The sequence below is a fragment of the Callorhinus ursinus genome, unplaced genomic scaffold (assembly GCF_003265705.2).
Source record: "Callorhinus ursinus isolate GAN/ISIS: 27379988/994484 unplaced genomic scaffold, GSC_fseal_2.0 scaffold35, whole genome shotgun sequence".
Lineage (NCBI taxonomy): Eukaryota > Metazoa > Chordata > Mammalia > Carnivora > Otariidae > Callorhinus > Callorhinus ursinus.
The window spans coordinates 81,146-101,245 of record NW_027397097.1 but is presented as its reverse complement, the minus strand read 5'-3'; the positions used below and the strand labels follow the sequence as shown (position 1 = coordinate 101,245).

The window sequence follows — 20,100 nt, the reverse complement described above, 5'->3', positions numbered from 1 at the left end:
ACCCAGTGCACCATGCAGAACGTGCCCTCCTCAATACCCATCACCAGGCTAACCCATCCCCCCACCCCCCTACCCTCTAGAACCCTCAGTTTGTTTTTCAGAGTCCATCATCTCTCATGGTTCGTCTCCCCCTCTGACATACTCCCCTTTTCTTCCTCTCCTGTTATCTTCTTCTTTTCCTTTTTTCTTAAAATATGTTGCGTTATTTGTTTCAGAAGTACAGATCTGTGATTCAACAGTCTTGCACAATTCACAGCGCTCACCATAGCACATACCCTCCCCAAAGTCTATCACCCAGCCACCCCATCCCTCCCACCCCCAACCACTCCAGTAACACTCAGTTTGTTTCCTGAGATTAAGAATTCCTCATATCAGTGAGGTCATGTGATACATGTCTTTCTCTGATTGACTTATTTCACTGAGATCAATCTTTAACAGACCGTGTTCTGTGTGTATGCTTGAACATATGTACAAAGCTGTGCCGTGTCAGGGTGTATTTAAGTGTGTTTGTGCATTTCTCCAGAGTGTTTGCCCCTGTGGGTGAGGCCTGGTTTGCTGACTTGATCCGCGCATTGTGTCACTTTTATCCTGGAAGTACTCGGGTCATGGGAAGCACCGCTGAGTGCAAACGAGACTTTAGTCTGAGAGGCCGAGGGCACCTCCTGTGTGTCATACACAGCCTGCCTCAGCCCCTTTTCTCCTCCTGGCTCTTCAGCTGGGATGCTCTCCCCTCTCCTGTCACATGTCTGCCTACTTCATTCTTACCACTTTTAAGATTTCAGCTTGGAGCGCCTACTCGGGAAGCCTTCCCTGTCTCCCCAGACAAGATCAGGCCTGTGTGCTCCTCCATAGCTCCTGCTCTTTGCAGCACCTTTCACAACTTGTATTCTATATAATGACTAGTCTTCACATACAGTTTGAATGCTCCGTGCCCCCAGACCATCGCCTCCTGAAGGAGGATCATGTCTCTGTCTCACACGGACTCTCTAACCACTAGCAGAATGCTGAGCACAGGCTGAGTACTCCGTTTCTGAGCTGGCAGCTGCTAGAAAGACAACATCCAGGACAAACTGTGTCCACCAGGGACAGTACTTTTGCAACCTTGCACGATTAGGGAATCTTAGAACTCAGGCTGAATTCTTGGGGCTCCCCATCTACTCAGGAATCAACCTCAAATCCAGAAAGTGAGAGCCACCTGTGGGATAGTCTTCAGGGGCGATAGAAATAACTAACCGTGCCCACTTTGCAGGCAGGCGGGTGGTAGGAATGCTCCGAAGAACGGAGTACAGGGTGGCAGCTCCTACAGGACACAAGATCTGGGGGACCTCTGGAAGGACACCAGGGAAGCTGCTGGCCTCAGTTTACCCTCCTTGGTTCTTCCCAAATCTTTGAACCTCAAACCTTTGGGCTTTCCCTCCCAGCCCTCCCACCCACGCAGACACAGCTCTCCTCGCCAGCTTTTTTCCCATACTGGCTCCTTTCCCCCTGAGCCCACAAAGAACTGGACTCGGGCAGCAGCAGACACTGGAGATTGGATGTAATTGCATCTCAAGACAGGCGTAAGCAGAGCTCAGACTGGGGCCCCGAGATGGTACAGTGGCAGGGATGGTTGGGTCACTCACAGCACCCCCACTGTTTCTGGCTCTCATTCTTCCTCATTGACTCTGGAACAACATTGTCTCCATAGTAAAGGGCATCATAGTGGATTTGGTTCATAGTGTGCAGCTGCATTCAAGAATGGGGGAGTTAAGGTAGTGGGATACGGGGAAAGGGCACAGAGGAAAAGATACGGCTTGAACAACTAGGGCTCCTATGCCTGCCTCAGCTTCTCCACAGCAGCATCCACATCACCCCCAGTGGCTATGAGGGCCTGGAGATTGGCTTCAGGATTCAGAAAGCCCATCGCCCGCAGTTGCTCTAGCTGCACCCGGAAGTGAGTCTCGGGCTGTGGCTGCTGGGGATTGGCACCAGCTAGAGCTTGCAACATCTGGAGGAAAGGGGTGGAATGGAGGTCCAGATCCACAGAGCCCTGTGCTGGGGGAACCTCAGGACCTGGGGCTACAGGGGGATCCTCAGGCATAAGGGCGCCCTCTCTAAGCTCTGTTCCACCTGCCATACTTCCCAGCCCTGCTAGGCAAGGCATGAACCAGAGGAGGAGGCGAGGGGCTTCGGTAGCCAGGATCTGCAGACCCTGCTGAATCTGTAGCAGGGCATGCATGGCGCGAGGGTTTGCCATGGCTGCCTGAAGGTGCAGAAGTAGTGGCAGTTGCCGGTGCATCTCGTCCTGCAGCTGTGGGACCTGGCTCATGCTGGTAGGTCTCAGGGATCTTGGATAAGCTGGTGGGGGCAGCCAAGCATGCTCAGGCATTCCAGGGGTAGCCGCCATGGGGGAAGGTGGTGAAGGAACGAATGGCGACCTGTTGGCAGAACGCCACAGACCTAAGACAAGGTCAGGCATGTTGGTGCTGTGGCCGGTGGAGCCGTTCCCTGCACCACCTTGGCCTCTGTCTTGTTCAGTACTGCTCTCTGGGGGGTATCTCAGGAATGATGGGCAAGAGGACTTTCCCTTGATGGCTACTGACTCTCTGGGGAGAGGCTGGCCTGACTCACGTTCCTGGGAGGAGGAGGAAGTTGGGGGGATTCGATTTCCTGGTGGTGGTGGTGGTTCTTGGCTAGGATTGCGGGTGGATGCAGTGCCTTGCAGATAGGTTCCCAGGGACTGGGGGGTCTCATATAATTGCTGAAGATAGTCATAGAGCCCTATATTACCCAGAATGTTGGGAACCCTATTTCTAGTTTCAGATACATCCTGGTCTCCAGGACGCCTGCCTCGCCTGCCACCTGAGCTTCCATATGTGGAAGCCCAGGGGTTGGGGAGAGGGTCACAGTTCTCCGTCCTCGAAGGTCGGCTGCTGCTGGTGGCATTAGCAGTAGTGGCAGTAGCAAAGGGATTGCCACCAAACTGCTCCTGTACTGCATTAAGCATCGGGTCCATAATATCTGTGTACATGGTACGAAGCACATTGTAGCCACCAGGGATGCTCTCCAGGTTACTGAGCGCCCGGTCCTGGCTACGCATCATCTCTTGCATCATGGCTGGGTTGCGTAGGAACTCCAGCGTCTGCCTCATGATTTCAGGGTTGTTGAGAATGTGCCCAATCTCGGGGTTGTGCTGGATCAGCTGCTGCATATGGGGGTTGTCAAGAACCAGCTGGCACATCAGGCCTGTGTTGGACAGCAGACCCTGGATGAAAGGGTCATCAATGATCTGAGCCACAAACTCAGGCACAGAGACATGCTGCCACATCAGTGAGCTTGGCTGGTCAGAGAAACTACCAGAGGTCAGGCCTAGCCCGTTGAAGCCTGTGAGAACACCTAAACTGAAAGTGGGTGGCCCATCTGCTGGGTAAATGGAGCTAGGTTGAGGGAATGATCCAGGGCTGGGGGCTGGGGCAGGGACTGGAGCAGCCGGACACTCAGTGCCCATGGTGCGGCGTTGCATCTTGATGACCAGGTGGACAGTGAGGCCATCTCGCACTCCACACTGTGCCAGTGAGTCAGGGTCCTTGAGGATTTTGCCAGCAAAGATTAAGACCAGCTGATCAGGGTGGGCCTTAAAGCGCTGGGATATCTCTTCCTTCAGCTGCTGGATGGTGCAAGTGTCTGTAACTGAGAAATCCTCCTTGTCCTTGGGCGTCTTCACTGTCACCTTGATGAGGTGGGGATCCTGGATCGGTGCTGGGCTGCCCTGTGGCAGGGCCTCTCCGCTTTTGGCCATGGTGGGCAGCAGGAGGCCCAGGTCTGTGGGGACACAGCTGGGGGATGGGGATGGGGTACCAAGATCATCCTTTTGGGCAGTGGCAAAAGTAAGAAAGGTGAGCAGGAAGAGGGCCTGGGGTCTCGGGGCGGGGCCACAGGGAGTCTGCATGGAAGGGTCAATGAGGTCCTCGGGATAGGATGCTTGTGGAGGATTATGGGTCTGAGAGGTGTCAGGTCGGGAGAGGGAGACTGGATGCCCTGAGAAAGAGGTCTATGGTTGATGAGTGAAGGGCAAAGGCGGGAAGAAGGATTTGGGTCGGGGCATACATACCAGTAAGCTGTGGCCCCGTCCTTCCTCTTATACAGGGCTCCAAACCACCCTCATCTTGCTAACAGCCACTCCTGAAGCCTTCTGGGCTAGAACCCACTCCATCAGGTCACCTCTGTGACCTCAGCACTGACAACACAGCTTCACACAATGGATTCCTGAGACCTCTCCAAGGTGCTCTGTCTCCCCAGGAACTCAGCCGCCCCCCCTTTACCTCTTCTATTTCCTTTACCTTGATGCCTTCTTCATAGTGAGGAACCTGGGCTGACCCTTCCATCACAGGTCAAGAGCCCTACTTCCACACACTTGTATGTGGTGTGTGGAGACAGCCTTGGATTGCAAAATTAGGAAAGATTTAGCCTTAGCCCCCCATGTCCCTGTGAAGACCCAAATTCAGCTGCACCCTGAATTGTTCTTCTTCCTGGCATTCTATGTTTCTGTCTTCTCTTTGATTCAACATTAGACATGAATTTTTTATATATCTTCAGCATATTGACTTTCTGATGGGCAAGATCTAGTGTACGAGAGAGGGGCCAGAAATGATACAAAGTTTTTATTTTACTTTTTAAAAAGATTATTGTTATTCCCCAGAAGAACCCAAAGAATGGACTGGCTATTTACTGAGATTTAAAAAAAAAAAAAGACCAGGGAATAATTTTTTTAAGACTTTATTTATTTATTCATGAGAGACAGAGAGAAAAAGAGAGAGGGAGACAGAGGGAGAAGCAGGAGCCTGATGCTGGACTTGATCCCAGGACCCTGGGATCATGACCTGAGCCAAAAGCAGACACACTCAACCGACTGAGCCACCCAGGTGCCCCAGGGAATAAAGTTGTTAAACAGAAAACCCAGAGTTCAGAGTTACATACATTTGAAATGTTTATTTTATACCCAAATGGACATGAAGGGTGGGAGTTCTCTATTGTGAACCTGCAGTTCATCAGTATTGGCAGAGTATTTAGAATCATAAGATTAGTGAGTATAGTAACAGGATAAAGGTAAAAAAAAAACCAAGGCATGGGCACTACATATTTACAAGTCTGGAATATTAGATGTGTTCCACAAAGGAAATTGAGAAGAGTAAAACACTAAGTCAGAAAAAGGAGGGGGGGGGGAACAAAGCAAATGAAGAAGAGTTTCAGAAAGGAGAGAGTAACTGATGGTGTTGGATAATGCTGGTAGGTCAGGAAGATAAAGGCTAAGAACTGACCACTGGGTTTGACCAGAGAATGGGGGACCATGATGAACCCAGGCTTGGAAGAGTGGAGGGGGCAAAAATCTGGCCGGAGTGGGTTGAAAAGCAAGTGGGTTCGAAATGAAGTGGATTCAATAAGAGTATTGTACCTAAGAGAAAGTTTATGATGGCTGTGTGGAAATGTGGGGATAGAGACGTTTTTGTTTTGTTTTTTCTTAAGTTGAGAATATTACATCATGCTTTTATTCGGATGGGAACAACACAATGAGGAGAGACAAATGATGCAGATGGGAGAGAAAATAATTGCAAGACTAAGCTATTGAGTAGATGAATTGGAGAGATTAGGATCAGTGCCCAAGTGGAGAGCTTGATTTTGGTCCACAGACAATTTATTCATAACAGGATGGAGCACAGAGTGTATGGGTTGTCACTAGACAGGCAGATTTCAGTTATGGCAAAAAGGTGGGGGTCATTTAGAGGAAAGGCTATAGATAGAGTAAGGTTTTGCTGCTCCTAAATTATGAGTTCTAAAGGGTAGGTGGAAAGGTTCAGAGAATTGATGACCAGTGGAAAATTGGGTCACATGAGGGATTTTCAGAGCATATCGGGATAAGAATCAGAAAGGCGACACACTAGAGCTTGGGCTTTTCAGATAACCTGAGGCAAACAGGGTATAAAGCTTAATTAGATTAATTGATTGGGTAAGGGTGCCTGGGTGGCTCAGTCAGTTAAGCATCTGACCCTTGGTTTTGGCTCAAGTCATGATCTCAGGGTCCTGGGGTTGAGCCCCACTTTGAGCCCCGAGTGGAGTACCACACTGGGCTCCACGCTCAGTGAGGAGTCTGCTTGGGATTCTCTCTCTCCCTCTCCTTCTGCCCCTCCACCTGCTCAAGCTCTCTAAATAAATAAATAAATAAATAAATAAATAAATAAATAAATAAATAAAATCTTAAGAAAAAGATGAATTGATTGGGTGGAGGCATCTTAATGGGAAGGTAGAAAATCCATTTTAGCTATAATTCTTTCTTGAGACCTATCCTTTTACTAGTTTGAGTGAGGGAGTGGGAGTCTGGCAGTAGATCTGCAGGAGCACTTGTTTTGTGGGCTCTCCTTCCATCTTGCTGATGGCAGTGTCAGGGCTAGAGGAGGGGTAGTCTGTGAGGAGCACACAGGATTTCTGTGGGCACCCTTTGCAGACCAGAATCTGAATCTGCATCACCACCTCCACTGCTCCAGACACCACCATCTCCCGCCTGCTCCATTGCAAGAGCTACCTCATTAGTGTGTCTGCTTACACTTCTACCTCTAGCACAGTCTTTCTCCACTTGGCAGCCAGACCCATGCACTGAAACACCTGCATTGTTTGCTCGAAATCCAGCAGGGATTTTCTACTGCATTCATGGGAAAATCCAGAGTCCTCACCAGACCCTACAAAATTCTTCCTGATGTCCTGTTTTTCCTTCCATTGTTTAGTTCAGTCCACTCCAGCTACAACATCTCCTTGTTATTCTTCAAACACATCAAGAATATTCCCACCTCACACTTTTACTCCTAGGTAACCCTTCTCTGCCTGGAAAATACTTCTCCCAAAGGAGTGCATGTTCAGTTCTCCCGATTTCTGATCGATTATTGCCTTTCAGGAGAGGTCTTCCCAGATTACCCTGTATGTAGAAGACCTTATCCTGCTTCATTTTTCCTCATAGCACTTATTCATAGGTTAAGTAGAATACGGTCTTAGCCCCACAAAAGTAAACTCCTAAATAAAGGAACTTTATTTGGTCACTGCTATTTATTCAATGCCTAAAACAATATTTGACTTATGTAATTGTTTACATACCAATTGGCTGGGATACTCCTGGGGAGGAAGGAAGAGGAAGAGATGGGGCCTTGACTAACTACAGAGAACACAAGCTATGGACATTTGATATGCCAAAGGACTTGTATTCTTGGAAGGTGCCATGCCCCCAAATGCCTGAGTTTTGGTGACAGGAATACGCAGTCAGGGTAAGCAACTGTATCTCTCTGTGCTAAAGAGGGAATAGTAACAGTCCAGCAAAGTCCTATGATTGTAACAATGGCAATTAGTAAGAGATTCCTAAAGAGGATAAATACCTACCTAGACCTGGCAGAAATGTGGACTTTTCCTACTCTGGCCCACCAGGCCATTCTTCTTCCACTTTCAAACTTGAACAATTTGGACTTGGGAAATTAAGGAAGTCTTTATGACTACATATATGTGTCTATCTATAGTTATTTTCCCTTTTGTATGGGTATGTTATGACTGACTGTCTTCCCCTACACATGGGTGTGTGTATGTGTCTTTAGGTATTTGTGTGTTGCTGTGCATGCCCTTGGCTGTGTGTGTAATGTGTTGAATATATGTGCCTTGTATACATGAATCTTTGGCTATGTGACCTTGTGTATGTGTACAAAGCATATACATGTCCTTGGGTATGTGAGCATGGTGTGACATCTGAGTTTGTGGTTCTATGTATGCAACTATGATTCTCAAAAGATAAAAAACTATGATCCTCTCTCTCTATATTAATATATGCATGTGGCATGTGTGTGCACTCATGTATGTACTGTAGTGAGACGGGAATATCACATCAAACACAGATAGTTCCCTTTTTTGCAAAAGAAACAAAGCCAAACCTCAGATGGGGGGCATGTGGGAGTAGCCATTTTATTGACAGATCTTCTACCCATGGCCAATGGTCTATTATTCAGTGGAGAAAGCATTGTTTGGTTTCTCCTGTTCCAGGACTTCTCCTGGACGGAAGCATCAGAAGAGGTGGAAGAGGCAGATGACCCATGGTCAAATGGGTCAGTAGCAGGTAACAAGCAAATAAGTGGGCATGGTGCTTAGAATCCTTGGGATCTCTTGAGTTTGCGAATAGCAGCACTGGTGTCCCCCTCAGTAGCAATGAGTGCCTGCAGATTGGCGTGATGGTTCCCAAATCCCATGGCCTGGAGAGATTCCATCTGCTGACTGAAACGAATCTCAGGGGCTTGTGGAAGGTGGGAAGGGTCTCCAGCTAAGGACTGTAGCCTCTGCTGGACTGTTCCAGATTTGTGGCAGCATTCAGGATCTTTGGGCTCAGCAATATCTGGCACATCCCAGGCCCAGGGCACTGTGTCAGGGTAGCTGCAGCTGGGTCCAGGAAGCCAACCCAGGCCCCACAGGTAAGGTGCAACCCAGGGTAGGAGAACAGGAGCCTCTGTGGCCAACAGCTGCAGACCCTGCTCAATCTGCAATATTGCTTGTGATGCTTTAGGGTTGGCTAGGGCTATAAGCATGTCGGAAAGCTGTGTCTGCTGTAGGAATGTGGACAGCTGCTGCCTACACTGTTCACTCAGCTGGGGCATACTTATGAACAACATCATCTGGGCTGCCAAGTATGGGTTATTCAAAAGCAACTGCATCATGCTTCCTGTGATCTGGGAGCTGGTCTGCTCCCCCGAAGGCTGGAAGTCATCCTCTAATTTCTGGTCAGAGCTATCTAGAGAGATGGTGGCATCTTTGTCTTCTGCCTGGGGCTGCTGGGTGAGCTCTATGCTAGGTAAGGCTGGTACCCCAGCCGGCTGCTGAATGGGACAGGTATGACTCCAGCCCTTGGTGGAGATAGTGGTAGCATAGGCACTGGGAGTATGGTTCACCTTGTTGGGGGTAACATTGGCTGAGGTGATAGAGGATAAACCACGAGAACTAGTATAGATGACTCGGGTTGTAGGGAGCTGTGGGAGCTGGTCCCGTCGTTCCTGGGGTGGTGTTGGAGATGGAGGTGGGGATTGAACTTGTTCCAAAACTTGTCCTTCCAGGAGAGCTGTGAAAGGGTTGCCCCCAAAGGGATCTTGTGAACTGTTGAGCATTTGGTCATTGTAATCAACATAACTCTGACCCAGGGCATTGTCCCCACCTGGCATTGTCTCTAAGCCTGAGTGTGACTGTGGGTTCAGTGGATGCTCAAGATTCTGTTCAGGTTGCTGGATCTGCATTAGCTCCTGAATAATGGCAAGGTTTCTGGCCAACTCCAGAGTCTGCCATAGGCTCTCAGAATTGTCAAGAATGTGGGAGATTTCTGGGTTCTGCTGCATCAGTTGTTGTATGTCTGGGTGTTCTGAGATGAACTGTCTCATGAGGTCTGTGTTAGACAGAAGCTGCTGGATACTAGGATTCTGTAGCATCTGTGTTATATACTCTAGACTACCCACTTCCAGATCCTGGGTGTGCACTTTGGATGCATCAGGCTCCACAAGAAGGGCTGATTCCACTGGGGTGTGACTCACACCAGCAGGTTGGTATACCCCATTGCTGTTACCTTTGGTGTTTCTGTCCCAGTGGCAGGGCTCTTTGGTCAGCAGTTTCCGGGAGGAATGGGGTAGGGATGTGGAGCTGCATTTGGACTTGATGACCAAGTGAATGGTGTGACCATCTAGGATGCCTCTTTGGCTCAGTGTGTCATGATCTTTGAGAAGGCGGCCCATGAAGACAAGCACGAGTTGGTCCATCTGGCACTTAAAGTGAGCAGATAGCTTCTCCTTGAACTGCCTCACTGAGGTGTCATCAGCTATCATAAAGTCTTCCTGTTTGCCTGCTGTCTTCACTATCACTCGGGTGACACTTGAAGAGATGTTCTTGTCTGCCGGCAAACCTGAAGGACGCCCACTCTGAGCCATCCTGGGTGTTCGAGAGATGACATGCGGCATGGACCTCAGTGGGAGGGCAGATGTTGAGCAGGTGGAAGCGAGGGCAGACAAATATTTCTGCTGGCCTTTGTCTCAGGTGTCGTGTTCTTAGGCCAAAGGCTAGTTTCCCTGGTGCCCAGAAAGGGATGAGTGACCAGCTGGGGCCAGGTATTTTGCGATGTTATACCCCCCACCCCAGTTCTCCAGACGTGGCCCAACTGAGGCTTGTCATGGCTACTGATTCATACTTGGTACTAGGTGGGCTAAGTAAAGATGACTCCACCCAGGGCTGCCCCTCCCTTCTGCCCCACCCACCAATACCATAACCTCTTCAAAAAAGGGATATTGTGATGTCAACTCTAGTCTCACAGTCTCTGCCAGGAGCAGCTGGGGAAGGGAAACATATTTGCATAAGTGTATGTGTGGGGGTGGGGGTAGGGGTGGGGTTACCAGATCTCCATAATAAAATAAAATAAGGTCATTTTCCAGAAAATGGAAGACAGAGTTCTCAGGATGGAACTATTAAAAGAAAAGGGGGGGGGCTGGTGCCTGGGTGGCTCAGTCAGTTTAACCTCTGCCTTTGGCTCAGGTCATGATCTCAGGGTCCTGGGATTGAGCCCTTGCTCAGAGGGGAGTCTGCTTCTCCCTCTCCCTCTGGCTGCCGCTCCCCCTGCTTCTGCTCTCCCTCTCTCTCTCTCTCTGTCAAATAAATTTTAAAAATTTAAAAAATCTTAAAAAACAAAAAGACCAGATTGTTTATGTGAGATGTGTGCTTGTCTGTGGTGCTGTGTGTGTGTCCCTGTTGGGATTGCAGTCTTGTTATATTGCAAGTCGAGTTTGCTGAAGCCATAGATAAAACTGGCATACCTGTAAGATTGGAATCTCTCCTGTAAGAAGGATCTTATTACTTTTGTTAGGGATCTCAAAAAAATGAGGCCTTACAAAGGAAAAGGGAGCAAGGGCAAAGTTCACAAGTGGAAGGGGAGGTCATGGTTTTCTTTGGCTCTAGGTTTAGTGATACTGGACTTAACTGAGAGTGCTCCCATGTGGAGAATGATTTCCTCGATCCTAAAAGCAGGAGCAAGGCTAGCTGGGGAGGCTCCCTGAGGGGCATTTCAAATTAAAGGTGAGTGAGCCCTTCCTCACAAAATATTTTTTATTCACCTATCACTTGGTCTTTTCTACATGTCATTTTGGCAGAACTTTTAGAAAGACTTGATTCAGTGTTTTAGCCCAGTCTTCAGTGCCCAACTTTGTGTCATAGCATTAGTGGGAGAGATGTCTGTAGATCAAGAGGTGATGGTGGAGGTGATTCGTAGTGAAATTCCTAACAGGACAGGTTTAGGCAACTAAAAGAGATTCTCAGTTCCATGCAGTTTTGTGGGATGGTGCTTGATCTATATTTGGGCAGCAGATAATTTTCCCTTAGTGGATATGTTAAAATGTGCATTTATGTTTACGTAGATGGAAATATTGTACAAATGAGTAAGAACCCATATGTCTGGTTGGATGTATACTTGTGAATGTTTGTATATGTGGAAGTATAAGCATGAGACAGTGTGCATGAAGTATTCTGGTATACAATGTGTGACTGTGAAGACTTTGGGATATGGAATTTTGAACATTCCATCCAGCCCCATGGAAAAGAGTTGAACCACACAGATAGATAAGTAACAGAGGTGGAGTGTCTGGGCCTTCATGTTCTTAGTGTGTTGAAGATGAGCAAAGATATTACAGACAGTTGGCCAGGGGACTTCCTGTGTCACACCAAAGGATTCTCTATTGAGAATGTCTAGACCACCAGCTCAGTCCACGTCAGACCCTCCTCATGCTCAGCCATTAGCTGCTCACTTCCTAGAATGGGACTCAAGCCTAAGTCCTTCCCTCAATTGCACTCAAAGTGAGATCAATTCAGGACAGGGAAACATTGATTTTCACACCAAGACACTGCCTCTTTACTCCCCAGGTACCCTGCAGGAGGCTGAGGATAAGAAAGGGGGATTCTATATCCCATTCTAATGACCAGTTGCCCTGGGTCTCTGCACTGGGACCAGAGGCTCTCAATTTAAGACTTATCTTCTTAAGCCTAGTTCATGGAATTTTATATTTGTCAGAGCTGGATTCCCAGTTTTCAAAACACAGAATAGATTTGTTTTAAAAATTAGAGTGCAGGGGCACCTGTGGCTCGGTCATTAAGCACCTGCCTTCAGCTCAGGTCATGGTCCCAGGGTCCTGGGATCGAGCCCGCATCGGGCTGCCTGCTCAGTGGGAAGCCTGCTTCTCCCTCTCCCACTCCCCCTGCTTGTGTTCCCTCTCTCGCTGGATCTCTCTCTGTCAAATAAATAAACAAAATCTTTAAAAAAAAATTTAAAAAATAAAAAAAAATAAAAATTAGAGTGCAGTTCCTACAATTCTAGGATTCTACTGAAGAGGTGTTTGTTAGTGTTAGTGTTTGTTTCCCAGTCAAAACCCAGTCAAATCCACCTAGGCCATTACTAAAAGGAACTTTAATGTGAGGATTGAGTTATCAATTCTACAGAATTATCAATGATAAAGATATAATCAACATTTCTCAGTCAGTAGGAGTGATGGCCATTGTGGGGGACGATTCATCTGGAGTTATGAGAAGGAGGCCATGATTCTCCCAATCCTCTGCCCCAGGGGTCTCAAGGCCTAGAAGATTTCTCGAGTGTGATAGGATGTGGTCAGGAAGAAGCCAAGAGAGCTTTCAAGCTGGTGGTTTTGATTGTTTCTGCTTCAGCGCCAGGAAGCTGAGGTCATAATTGATCAGGTAGCCATCATTGTAGACATAGAGCTTGTGATCCAAGGGGGAGTAATTGATGCCATGTAGTGTTTCCAGCATCTTATCCAGTGGGATGCTAAGACGGCGCTCCCGCCCAGTGGTGGTATCAAAAGCATAGAAGATCTCTTCTTGGCGGGTGCTCAGTGGGCGTAAGGCATAGAGCACTCCACAGGCCATGAAGGCTCCTGACATGGCTGGCTTGTACTGGCTGGTGCGCCAGGTTTTCTCCACTGCTAAGGTGCTGGTATTGAGACGACTCACAACCAAGTTTCCCTTGCTCTCCTCAGTGGCATAGAGAACCCACAGCCCCTTCTCATCACCAGCAAAATCTATGTCTTTCCAGGACACACCGGCATAGGAGAAGCGGTTGTTGTAGGTGGCACTGGGCAATGGGCGTCGTAGCACCAGGGTGTTGGAGGAGAGATTCACCTTGGCAATGTCACGTGTGCCATAGTAATTGAAGTACATGAAGTTCTCATACACGGTATTACCGCTGCCATCACCGTAGCCCATTGCCCTCTCCACATAGTTCTTCATCAGTACCAGGTCGTCATAGGACTTGTACAGCCGGTAGTAGTCAAAGTACCTAGGCCAAGCCCCACACCAGAGTCATCAGGGTACACAGTGCTAATAAAAATGAGCGGGCTAATTCATTAATAGCGGGAGCTTTGAATCAAACAGAACTGATTTGTAATCTCTCTTCTTTTACTTACAATATACGGGGACAAAAAACAACTGTAAAAAAAAAAATCAGTAACAGCAATAACATTGACATCAAACTCAACAATGCCTCGTGGACACTGTGAGTGCATTATCTCATTTAATTATAGCAACAGCACCAGAACTTAGGTTGTATTCCCACAGACTAGGAGACTGGTTCTCAGAAAGAATAAGTAATTTGCTCAAAGTCATTCACTCAGCTCATAACTAAAATCTGTAAAAAGAATAACAAAAGGATCTATCTCATCGATATCAGGACTGACCTAAAAATGCTAATAAACCAAGTAGTAGAATATTTATCTCCAAGTAAGCAATCATCAAGGGATAGGTATTATTCTTTCCTTCTTTATGGGGACTCTTCTATACCTAGACTCCACGGCATTCCACCTGCCCCGAGACACTGGTGTCCCAGAGTGGGACACAGTTCAGAGGTGGATTTGGGGAGACCTATGCTCATGAGGTCACTTTGGAAAGTTCTTTAAATTATCCCTGAATTCTGAGTGTTGTCACTGCTTGACATTGGTAAGTCCTGCCTTACCCACAGAGATTTTTGAGCCGATTTAAAAAGCAAACTCATGTTAATATGCTTCACCTGCTACAAAGCACCTGTAGGAATTGGGAGCAATGTTATTAGTAACAGTATCTGAGATGATCTTCCACCGAGGCCCTTCAGTGATAGGTTCAAGCCATGTTCATCATACCCTCCTGTAATCTCTTACTCAGTTAGGTCTTTCTCATACTCCTATATGGACTGACTTTAAACCCCCTGCCTGTGCGTTGCGCCTAGCTGCCTAGCCAGGCTGCCAGGTTATTGAAGGGCTCATTCATCTACTCATGGATTCAGTTAGCAATCTTATCATCTAAAAAAACATCCACCAGCACCAATTATACTGTTCACGCTTCTCTATGGAATCTCACATGATATTCTCATAATTTAACTATCCTCACTTTCCAAACGGCTAGAATGGGTCTGAGACATTAATGCATTTTTCAAGCTCAGTTTGTTTAAGTACTGAGATTCAAACTCAGCTTTGTTTGAGTCCATGTCATAAGTATGGTCAGGTTCATCCTTTAAACTGTTCTCAGAAGAAGCTAGGGTTTTGAGGGCCAAGTGGAGAAGAGTTTGCTCTTGAGATAAGATCAGGCTATAGATAGAACCAGTTTGGATTATGATCAGATTGGAAATTTTGGACAGTGGGTTTGTGAAGGAGCTCAGGGCCATCTGAGTCACCCTTAATCCTGAGAGGAGCTCTAGGAGGTGGCCTGTCAGGCCTTAGGCTAAGTTTGTCCAGGGGCATACCTAAAATGGAGAGAGGAAGCTCTGCTGGGGCCACAAAGAAATCTGTTAGGATAGGGTAGGGAACATTTGGAATGAACCTGGTTGCAAAAGAGAAACCATCCTGAACTCACCTGCCATCTTTACTCAGAGGAGCTACCCAGTAGAGGGAAGAGTCTAGATCGGGTGCTGAGTCTCGACCCCAGACACCTGCCATGTGGGAGAAGCCTCTCCAATTGAGTTGTACCACAAGGGGTCGGCTGACTTTCTGGAGGCCTCCGTGGGCACAAGAACCTACAGAAGAGAGCAGGCAAGGTAGAAACTAGGAGTGAAGCACACAACCCACAGGGAGGGGACAATGAAAGTGTAATAGCCATGTGTGCATTTCAGCATGTGTCTGTCTGCATGAGGGCATGCAGAGCTATATAAGCAGGTGGGACTTTTCATGAATAGAGGATAGTGTACATGTCTGATTATAGGTGTGTTTATATATATGTGTATATACTAGTATGCCTGTATGTGAGAGTGTACCTATCTCAGTCTGCAGCCCTTGGTGATGCAGCATGCAAGGAAGCAAAAGAACTTTGCTGCCCAACTCTCAGTACCCCATAAGCAACCCCCTATTCCCAAATCTTGTCTTTAGGGAGATGAGATCTTCAGAAATTCAGTCTGAGGCCTCACCAGGGGGCAGGGGTGGACCAGAGGCCTCTTGCCACTTCTCCCTCTCACAATCGCTGAGCCGGCCCTCAAGAATATCCACCTCCTGAAGGTAAGCACGGAGGCTGCGCTGGTTAGAGTCAGCCAGAAACTTGAGTGTGAGGCTGGCATTAGCGATCTGTGGAAACGAGATGCCAAGGATATGGGTCATGGACTGTTCCTATGAACTGAAGTGAGGCTCCCATCTTGCCCAACTCAGTGTCTTTTTTTCCCCCAGAAATAAGAGATTTTGGAAATCATCAAATTTAAATTTTCGAGATTAAATAAGACAGGAGACTGTACAGGGGAGAAGGATTCTCCCATCTATCCCCATGTACCTGGCTCTGGAGTTGAGAGAGGAGGTCCTCAGTCTCAGTACCTCCTTCCTTGGCCATAAGCTGGGTCACCAACTCCCGTGCTCCCTCTAGCTCCAGGCACAGCAAGTTGTAGGTTGGGGGCTCCTAGGAGGAAGCAAGAGCAATGGGACTCCTGGCTTCAGGGCACGGTTCATTTCCAGGACCTGGTTATCCTGACCTTCAATGCTGTGAGTGTACTCACTGACCTGGGTGTGGGGAAATGGACAAGCAGGACCCCTAAACCTCAACACCTGTGGCTCTTTCTCCCATTCACGTGCCCCCCCCCCCCAGTGCCACACAGCCAACAAAACACTCTCAGATCCATCACTTTCATTTGTTCCATTAACAGCCCTTGAGGTGAGCATTAGTGTTATCTCCATCTCTCAGCTCAGGACATTTGCGTCCTTCTTTTCACCTCGGGAAAAATCACTATTTCCCCCCATATGCCCAGTTTCTCTCTCCCCTTTCCTGTGGTTACAGACACACTCTCAGGAGTGTCTTGGTGAGTGAATGAATGGACAGACTCCTAGCTTCCAGGCCCTCTACCATCAGCCTTCCCCAGGGCTCTACGAGTACCCATTCCGAAAAGCTACTGCCCACATCACAGGATGGATGTCACATTTCCATTCACTCAGCCTTACTTACAGCATTGATTGCAAACTCACCAGCTTGGCCCACAAGACTCTCCAGATATTGCCCCTCTTTTAACCCAACTCCAACGCTTTTCTGTCTCCTTTGCATTGGCCATCCCACTTTCCTCTTCCTTTGCTAAGACCTCTTCCCAGCTCCCACTGCACCTATACCCATGAATTGTCCTCTTAATGGAGGAAGCACATCCTACCCAAGCCTCTCTGTACTGTGACTGCCACTGAGAATCCCAAGAACGACACCGAATTTTTCCTTCATACTCAGGATTCATCTCAAAGATGAGGGCTATGCTTCCTTCAGCAATTTCTCTACCACCCCGGCTCATCCTCATGTTAGTTACAGGAGAGAATATGCTCCTATGACTGCCAGCCCCAGCCCACAGCTCCAGTGCTTACCCTGGATAGCTCCTGATCATACTTGTCCATGAGCACCTGTGTTATACTCTGTAGCTGTTCCAGCTGATTCATGGGAATGAGGTTGTTGGGCAGGTGAACTACACAGTGGCACAGGCCATCCTCATCCACAGAACCTGGCACCCTTTTCACCAGCTGCAAAGGCAAGGCCATGGGCACATTAAGTGTGATGAAACATGGGTCCTAATGTGCTGTTTAGGAACATGAAGCAGAAGAGCTGACCCTACCCTGGAGTGTCTGAGAAGAGCTCTCTCGGCACAGGAGGTTGTTCATGACTGATTCTCCTTCTGCCATGAGTTGGGGTGACCCTTCCCTTGACTTCCCAGAACGTCACACGGCCCCCTTCCAGCTCCTAGAGGTGGGGCCTTCCTCACTTACCTCATGCACTGGCTGGTTCTGGTCACAGTTCACTGAACTGGGAGTAGACTCTTCCTTGAGGCTCTGTGGAAAAGAGGAAAACTGATCTGAAAAGAAGTCTTAAGGGACCAGTTTAGGCGATACAGTACCTCTCCTCCGGAGATTGAGTGGATTCCCACAAGTTCATTTTGTTGTGAAGGCAGCAGGAACAAAGGGTTCCAAGTTGTCAAAGAAGGGAGATGAATAATATGAACGACACCATGAGGCACTGGACTCTGGACTGATATTTAGCGCTCACAAGAACATGACAACATATGACTTGAATTCTTCATTTTAAGTTGAAAACTAGAGGTTCTGAGAGTTTAAAAAAAAAAATAAAACAGCTGGGGTTTCCTTACAGATTCTTCAAGAATCAAGATGTGTGGCTCCTGTCCCGTGAGTCGTCCCACACTAGCTTTTCTGGCCCATAGTTAATCAAGGCCATGTCTTCAGTCGGCAACTCCAGCCCAGTGGTTTAGGTTTTGGGGATGTTGAAGCCTACAATAGCCCAGGCTGGCCTGCCTCGGCTCCGGCATCCTTCACTAGGCAAAGGGTGGCAGATTTCTTCAGAAAGTGAGGCCTCATAGAAGAGCAGGGTGGACAGCCCTGAAATCCTCCTCTCTCATCTTCATCCTTGCTTTCCCTCTCTCACCCTAAGCCTACCCAAGCCCAGCAACAACCAGAGCAGACTGGGCATCCTAGCCCCCTTCCAGACATCCCTAGGTCTCTCCACCTTCACTCTCTCTCTCAGAACCTGGGACTTACTGAAACAGGTCAGAGGGATGAGGGAAGCCAGGCTGAAGCCCACCTGCTTGAGATCCCTCCACCCGCAGGCGGTACCTGAGGCTGTCCAGGGAGCACCTGGAGCAGCAGCAGTAAGGGCATCCAGAGGCCCAAGGCAGGCTGCATCTTGCTTCTGCTCCAGGAGGGGAGCAAGACCTTTGAGTTCCGCTAGGCTTTTATCTCTGGTTCCAGTGACTGGTCTCAGCAGGAGGCATATAGATTTCAACATCTGAAAGGACTGAACATGTGAGAGGGGTTGGGAAGGGACAGGGTGCGGTGTGGGAAAAAGAAGACTGTGACACACCTGTGCTTCCAGAGATGGGGTAGAAGGGATTTTTTACACAGACAGAGTCTCTCTCGGCTATGTGCCCTCCCCACACCTGGAAGTCTGTCCTCTTCACTGTTCTAAGCACTCTAAACATTTCCATCCCACACCACTATTCAAATGGATCTGCTAATCGGAGATCCATATGCCTACAGCCTCCACCGCCTGTCCTTCAAGAAAGCCCCTTCCCAATATCTTCTCGTCAAGTCTCTAGTCCTCTGGCCTCTCACCTGATGTATCCTAAGAAAAGAAAAAGTTGCTTCCTGAGTCAAAGCTCAGTGTTCCTAGTGCTGGCCACTCAAACTTGTTCTTTCCTCTTTCACTATGTCTCTTGAATACTTCCCAGGCAATGGTGAGCCTCAAACCCCCCAAATACCTAAGAAGATGTCAGATTTCCTATGAAGACTGCATTTTCCCCCCTTTTTCCATAGAGAAATTTGTATCTTTTATTACTTCCCTACTTGTCATTGCTCCCCCAATTCAGATATCATAGGCTTTTCACATAAAAGCCATTTGCTAACGCCTACCCTCCTTTAGAGCCCATGGCCCAACACATAATACCCAGTAGGGGAGGCATATGAAGTGTGTACTTCTCCTAGGGAAAGGGCTGGAGCGGTGAAGTGAATGTATGACCCCGGGAAGGCATGCCTTGGGCCCCACTGGGCAATCCTTGATGAGAGATTATACCCACATCCCGCTTTACAGGTTTTCACCCTCTGACTCCCTGCTCCAGGCCTGGGATCCATTCTCCATCAACTCCTCTGGCCTGGCCTTGCTGTAGCCACGGGTCCAGGGGAGCTACCGAGGTTAGGGAGGTGTGAGAGGAATGAGTTGGGAATTAACCTGCATGGAGCAGGAAACCTCTCCAGAATCGCTGTCCAGCTGGGTGTTCCTACAACTTTATGGCAGGAGGGATGGAGAGGAGGAAGCACGCAAGAACACAGAGCAAGAAGCATGACAACGGGAGCTGGGGTAGTCTGCCTGTGTTTTGCCAAGTAAACCTAGCAAGTAGAACCAGCTGGGAAAGCAAGGGAAAGCTCGGCACAGGAGAAGAGAGGGGAAATAGCTCAGGTGGGCACCGTGGGGCAGTCCAATGCCTTCCCTCCCAGAGCCGGCAGCTCTACCAAGATTGACAGTATGAGTTGGCCAGGTCCAAAGCCATGTCAGTTTCCAGAGCTCTGTTCTCTTTGATTCATATTGTGCCATTTCCTCAGCTCCTCCTGTCTTCATCCATTCAGCAAACATGGAGTTCCTGCTTAGTGTCACACACTGGACAAAAGGCCCCACGCAGAGCTAGTTCTCACTAATCTGGTCTGGCTGGGCAGAGTGATGGAGAAAGATGAGATCTTGATGTCCACGCCATGTCCTGGGCCTCCTTGTTTGCCAAGGTCCAGGCCCAACACGTTTATGTGTGTGAGATGCAACTGTGGAGATTAATACACACTTAGAAAGGGTAGGAAAAGTCTAGCCAAGCTAGGCCCAGGCCAGGAGAGGTGAGTTCAGTGTGCATTCTGTCCCTGAGCAGGGAACAGGGCTGGGGTGACCAGAGCACCACCTATTGGCAGATGATGAGGATACCTTGGTTAGAGCTCTGCTCAGAGGGGTCTGGCAGCACTATTTGGCCATTGGACGGCACATGCCTCAGGGAATAGGTGCTCGGTCACTGCCATTGGCCGTCTCAAGGGCCCACATCCTTCACTGCCCTTGCCCAGC

The 20,100-nt window shown here is 48.4% G+C and overlaps 3 protein-coding genes across 3 annotated transcripts; all 3 read right to left on the bottom strand.

Moving 5' to 3' along the window:
* Nucleotides 1-1,520: 1,520 nt before the first annotated feature.
* Nucleotides 1,521-4,205, bottom strand: UBQLN3 (ubiquilin 3). Its single transcript, XM_025894405.2, has 2 exons — nucleotides 4,091-4,205; nucleotides 1,521-3,815 (listed from the first exon to the last, which is right to left on the bottom strand). Exon 2 carries the CDS (start codon nucleotides 3,776-3,778, stop codon nucleotides 1,811-1,813), a length of 1,968 nt encoding a protein of 655 aa, XP_025750190.1. The 5' UTR covers nucleotides 3,779-3,815; nucleotides 4,091-4,205; the 3' UTR covers nucleotides 1,521-1,810.
* A 3,745-nt stretch (nucleotides 4,206-7,950) lies between these two features.
* UBQLNL (ubiquilin like) lies at nucleotides 7,951-10,238 on the bottom strand. The gene has a single exon (XM_025894079.2). It carries the CDS (start codon nucleotides 9,990-9,992, stop codon nucleotides 8,148-8,150), a length of 1,845 nt encoding a protein of 614 aa, XP_025749864.1. The 5' UTR covers nucleotides 9,993-10,238; the 3' UTR covers nucleotides 7,951-8,147.
* A 2,221-nt stretch (nucleotides 10,239-12,459) lies between these two features.
* LOC112806170 (olfactomedin-4-like) lies at nucleotides 12,460-18,272 on the bottom strand. The gene is made up of 7 exons (XM_025848493.2): nucleotides 18,120-18,272; nucleotides 17,262-17,324; nucleotides 16,866-17,018; nucleotides 15,805-15,927; nucleotides 15,452-15,605; nucleotides 14,905-15,064; nucleotides 12,460-13,360 (listed from the first exon to the last, which is right to left on the bottom strand). The coding sequence occupies exons 1-7, from the start codon at nucleotides 18,186-18,188 to the stop codon at nucleotides 12,700-12,702; spliced, it is 1,383 nt and encodes a 460-aa protein (XP_025704278.1). The 5' UTR covers nucleotides 18,189-18,272; the 3' UTR covers nucleotides 12,460-12,699.
* Nucleotides 18,273-20,100: the final 1,828 nt, after the last annotated feature.

Excerpts from the sequence above, each read along its gene's own strand:
- UBQLN3 (XM_025894405.2), bottom strand. The coding sequence starts at position 3,778 with ATGGCCAAAAGCGGAGAGGCCCTGCCACAGGGCAGCCCAGCACCGATC.
- UBQLNL (XM_025894079.2), bottom strand. The coding sequence starts at position 9,992 with ATGCCGCATGTCATCTCTCGAACACCCAGGATGGCTCAGAGTGGGCGT.
- LOC112806170 (XM_025848493.2), bottom strand. The coding sequence starts at position 18,188 with ATGCAGCCTGCCTTGGGCCTCTGGATGCCCTTACTGCTGCTGCTCCAG. Across the intron at positions 17,019-17,261 it reads AGAACCAGCCAGTGCATGAG|CTGGTGAAAAGGGTGCCAGG; the intron begins GTAAGTGAGGAA and ends TTGCCTTTGCAG. Across the intron at positions 15,928-16,865 it reads ATGATCAGGAGCTATCCAGG|GAGCCCCCAACCTACAACTT; the intron begins GTAAGCACTGGA and ends GCTTCCTCCTAG.